This window comes from Barbus barbus, assembly GCF_936440315.1.
Source record: "Barbus barbus genome assembly, chromosome: 20".
In the NCBI taxonomy this organism is placed as follows: domain Eukaryota; kingdom Metazoa; phylum Chordata; class Actinopteri; order Cypriniformes; family Cyprinidae; genus Barbus; species Barbus barbus.
In genome coordinates, this window is record NC_136748.1 from 12020524 (window position 1) to 12026008 (window position 5485).

The 5485-nt window shown below is 39.4% G+C and overlaps 1 protein-coding gene across 1 annotated transcript; it reads left to right on the top strand.

Moving 5' to 3' along the window:
* The first annotated feature begins 1890 nt into the window (after nucleotides 1-1890).
* On the top strand, nucleotides 1891-5190 carry LOC306886090 (transcription factor Sox-11-B-like). The gene has a single exon (XM_079442966.1). The coding sequence runs from the start codon at nucleotides 2014-2016 to the stop codon at nucleotides 3070-3072; it is 1059 nt and encodes a 352-aa protein (XP_079299092.1). The 5' UTR covers nucleotides 1891-2013; the 3' UTR covers nucleotides 3073-5190.
* The last annotated feature ends 295 nt before the right edge of the window (nucleotides 5191-5485 follow it).

Genomic DNA, 5485 nt, shown 5'->3' on the forward strand with positions numbered 1-5485 from the left:
ATAGTAACACATATAATCACCTATCAGGCCACAGTCCCCACATAGAAAACTGTCTAATAAACATGCAAAACAATGTCTTAATGTAAATGCAAAACTGCAAAAAGGTTTCTGTGAGGGTGAAGTTTAGGGCTAGGGTGAGAAAATATCATTAGGTCAGTATTAAAAAACAGAAATCAATAGAAAGTCGACTGCCATGATAGAAAAAAACAAAAACAATGTGTGTGTGTGCACAGCAGTCAAGGGAGAGAGGATGTCTCAGATTTCCCTGCACAGAGACCCTCCCTTTTTCAGGATGACTCACACCTCTGCAGTGGCTGACACTCTCACCTCATTCACAGCCCTTAACGAGCCATGCTAATGAACGGCACATCATTAGGCAGCTCTGATTCACCTCTGTTTGTGAGCCTATCACAAAAACGATGATGTAATCAAAGCAAGAGAGCAGACCGAAACCATAGGTACCTGTTCATTCAACATTTCTTTTCTCATCCAATAGCAGAGGCGGTTGTCTTGGCTTCAGTTTTCTCTATGTTACCATAGATTTGTTTTATTTATTTACAAATGGATGACCTTGAGATTTTAAGGGGGATTGGAGAAATGTGAGAGAGCTGGTCACTCAGAGAGCAGATTGCTTCTGTAAGGTTGTCGTATGTGCTCGAGCCTTACCTATTTAAGGAAAAGCTAGTCACATGTCCACGGCTCAGGGCAGTTTCTTCCATCATCCGAGGTGAGGGTGATGTAAGGTCTCTGAAGGGCTAGTGATTGCCCTCTAGGGGACGGAAAACAGGAAGCCGTGGCAGATGCATAGTTTCAAGTAACATTACTGACTGTTAACCACAGTGGGCAGAGAGAGGGATCTGTTGGCTTTGAATGAAGCACACAGAGAAATGACAATTACTTTTCCCTTCAACTGAGAAAACTGAAACTGAATTTATTCCCAGGCAGAAATAAGGCACTTTAGACAATCACAAGTAATTTGCTAAATGGATAGCTCTAAGAAGCTATATTGCCTGTTTTAATGTTGTTAAATAATTATTGTAATAAATATATATATATATATGTTGAAATATGCATCACATGTCCTTGCATAATTGATAATGGATTTTTGCTTTGATCAAACTTCAGGTGGGTTTTTGTGTGTGCTAGTTTGGATTATTGATATAATATGAGATTTTTATTAATTTTTTAATTTTTTTGTAGTTTAGCCTTGAACTAGCTTCTTATTTCCTTCATACACCATAAAACATAAAACTCACAGCAGTATACCAAATACTATATAAATTAAGTTTTTTTTTTTTATCTGATTTTTACTTATTTTATATATTTATTATAGGGGAGGTTGTTGTAATGTCTGGGTATAGGGAATAATGATAATTTAACATTTCAACACTGTTTTTTTTTTTTTTTTTTTTTTTTTTTAAATACACAAAACAGTTGTTATAATCTATCCCAGAATGACTGTTTTATTAAAAAGCTTTTCTTCTTATAAAACCATCCCAGAAGACAGAACATTTCCCTTAATTGAAGAATCACCCATATATGAACACAGGAACAGTGTCCAAGCGCCACCTTCAGTATTTTATTAAGAGAGAGTGTGGCGAGCCAGAGAAAACAGCTTCCATACACAAATGTTTTCACAACATAGGACTCGCGCCTGTAGTCTCACATCATAAAGGATTCTGAAACATTTGGTGCAAACTGTTTGTTTGGTTTCGCTTGTTTGCGTGTTGACACTCGCATTCCCCGTTCGGTTTATCTAGTGATATGCGCGTCTCGCGCAGCGTGGGTCCAGACGGGAGCGCGTTAAGGGTTAAAGCGCGCTGCATGGAGTCTGTAGGGCGGAGAGGAGAGGATGTGATTGGAGCGCTACCCATGATGTCATGTACATGAAAAAGCCAAGAAGTAGTTAAGAAGGCGGCTTGTAACTCTGGAAAGAGTGGGTGAACCTCTGAGGCGCAGAGAGCAGACGCACGCGGGTGATATTTTGGACTGACAACACACGGCATCGGCACCATGGTGCAGAAAACGGACAACAGCGAAACGGACAGCATGTCCAGAGAAGCCACCGACTCCGACGAAAGTGAATTCATGGTTTCGATAAACCCAGACTGGTGCAAGACAGCGACCGGACACATAAAGCGACCGATGAACGCGTTTATGGTGTGGTCTAAAATCGAGCGGAGAAAGATCATGGAGCAGTCTCCAGACATGCACAACGCAGAGATCTCCAAACGCTTGGGGAAGCGCTGGAAAATGCTGAAGGACAGCGAAAAGATACCTTTCATCAGGGAAGCCGAAAGACTCCGGTTGAAACACATGGCTGATTATCCTGACTACAAATACAGACCCAAGAAGAAACCAAAGCTGGACAGTTCCTCCAAACCCTCAGCCCCATCTCCAGAAAAGTCCTGCAACAAAATGTCCAAGAACTCCAAGAAATGTCCCAAACTGAAAGCGAACAAGACGGGAAGCAAGTCGTCTCACGGCTACGGAGATGAGTACGCGTTTAAGAGCATGAAAGTTTCAAAGATTGTCATTAAAAGTGAATTCACGGATGACGACGACGACTCCGAGGAGGACTCCTCTCGGGTCCGGGTGAAGGAGGAGGAAGAGGATCCGATCCAAGCCTACAATGTAGCAAAAGTTCCCGCCAGCCCAACTTTAAGCTCATCTACAGAGTCCGAGGGCGCCAGCATGTACGAGGAAGTCCGGAACAACAGACTCTTCTACAATTTCAAAAACATCACCAAGCAGAGCACAATGTATCCCGCATCCGTCTCACCAGCATCCTCTCGGTCAGTTTCCACTTCTTCCAGCTCGAGCGAAGACGCGGACGACTTGCTTTTTGACTTCAGTTTGAACTTCGCCTCCTCCGCGCAAAGCTCGGAGCTGGCCAACCAAAACCCAGGGAATCTCTCCCTCTCTCTGGTGGATAAGGAGTTGGAGTCTTTTAGCGAGGGCAGCCTGGGCTCCCACTTTGAATTTCCAGACTATTGCACGCCTGAGCTCAGCGAAATGATAGCTGGGGACTGGCTGGAAGCGAACTTTTCTGACCTGGTTTTTACATACTAAATAAGACAAGTAATAACATACGGGAGAGGTATAATGCTCTGCTCTGTACGTATTTCTTCCTTCTGCCTTCTTCTGTTGGTCCACATATAGGGGCTTTGCGAAGGAGGCAAGTATGGCAAGCCATTTTAACATTTATTTCTTCAAACTATATAGTGTCTGTGCTTGTGTTACTAGTATCGTTTTTTTTTCTTTAAATTATGAGTAAGTAGCCTATAGTGCTACTAGTCATTATTCCAGTAGCCTACTTATATTTCTTATCTCACTTGTTACATTAGTTTACTTGTCATATGTAAGGACTGGTCATAATAGCTTCTTAATATTGCAATTCAAAATGCTACAAGTAACAACTTTTCAGTTAATATGGAAAAAAATAAATAAACTGAAATAATAACAAAGGTACCTAATGAATACAGCAACAATTGGAATACATGTCAAAAATAGTACCAGTATTTAATGAAATAGTAGTGAAATTTAATAAAATGCTAATCAATATTGTATTATTTGCTAGTAATTGAAAAAAAAGTCACAGTAGCAAAAAATAGATACTAGTTAGTCTGAAGGAATAAATGTTAAAATGGTTTGCCATAGGAGGGGAGAGGTTTGGGGAATTAGATGCTCATGAAGCTGGTACTGTAGCAAAAAATAAAAAAAGTCTGCAGACCTTTTTTTTCTGGCAGCATGACAGGGTTTTATGGATTTTTCTGTAGGTCTACAATTACTGTTCAACTGAACTGGACCACAAAGGGAAAATCTGAGAACTTCTATGCATCTTATACCCTCTTTCTAACTGCAGGGAGCTGAAAATGTAAAGACTGTGGACTGACTCAAAGCAAATCTGTGAACTATTACTGTTCAGGACGTTTCTTTCAAACGTTGTTTAGTCATTTCTAAATGCCGGATTTTTTTTTTTTCTCTCTCTTTTCTTTCTTTTTGGAACTGATTCTGTTTACCTACTGGTTTGAAACTTAAGCAGCCTAAACCTCCTTAGAGTTGCAGGTGATAGAGGAAGCATTTTGATACATAACAGACCTCATCTTTTTAAAAGAAAGCAAACTATTTTCAGGCATATTTTTGTACAGTTAAAAAGGGAATGTTCTTACTGGGCACTCAGTGAGTTTCAGGCACTTCTTCCCTTTATCATTTGTTTTAAGCATGCAAGGGAGTCCTGGTTTAAGGATTAAGTTTAAATTAAAACTTGCATCAAAAATGCCTTGTGATTTTAAGCTAGGTTTTGTACAGCTGTAGATCAAATTTGTTGAGTATTTGTAGAACACATGGCATTGGGGAGGGGGGAGATGCATACCTCAGTGCTGGTATTAGTTTCAAGATTGTATATGTACTGTAAAATAGTAAAGTTAGGAGTTTATGTATATCATACTCGTGATATGTGGATGGGTCCCAAATCGCAGGTGTGAGACTGGATTTTTTTTTTCTTTCTAATGGCACACACTGTTTCCCCTTCATTTTTTGTGCAATATATTTACTTGTAAATGCAGACCATCTACATTTTTTTTTTTTTTTGCATTTTTGTAGCAAAATGATGGACAGGCAGACTTTTGCTCTGTCAACATCAGTATTTGTCATGATGCTGAAGTCATAGATGAATAAATAAATCAGCTGGAACTGATCGTAACTGAATATGGTCACACAGTGTGCTTTTCTGTGGAGAAAAATCCCACCACTTCTCTTTAAACTGACCCACAAAAAATGGACAATTCATGTCCTGCAACCAATTTGAAAATTAGTAATTTTTAAAAATGTGCCATAATGGGCAAATAATGAATGTCGGTGGTCTGGCTCAAGAAATACCAAGAAAGCAAAAAAAGGTACATTCCATATCCTCGTTTCATATGATGAAACATTTTATTTTCAACTTAAGACTGCCGTCTTTTCTATTAAAAACAACAACAACGACAACCATAAACCTGTATTTTTGTTTCTTGCACTTAAACATATTTTGTTTATTTTTATGTGGGTCTTACATGAAGTCTGTTTTGATACAAGGTTTGGAATATGATGGACTCTTTGCCAGGGAAAAATGGTGAAGTACACGGCAGTCTAGCCTCACATTCCAAATGTGAACCTCTCTTTGACTCATCTTTTAATAAACAAATACTTACCACCATAAAATCTCCTCTCAATTTGTTAAATGAAATGGTGATGTCATTGTTTGTGTTGTACATGTGGGCTACCCATAAAAATAGGTCAAAAAGCTTTACATAATCTAACTTTGCTTTGAAAATATACATCTTTCCTGCCAGGAACCAGTAAAAACCTACCAGTTTAAATCAAAACAATGCGTTCCTTCTCCCGTTCGAAGCAACGGCCCCTTTAAGAAATCAAATTTTGCGCTGTTTGAAAGCGGGGTCCTGTGATTGGTGGGATTTTGTGGCCTGTTGGAGTGAAGAGGAGA

What these genes read in the sequence shown, in the direction of transcription:
- LOC306886090 (XM_079442966.1), top strand. Translation starts at nt 2,014, where the DNA reads ATGGTGCAGAAAACGGACAACAGCGAAACGGACAGCATGTCCAGAGAA.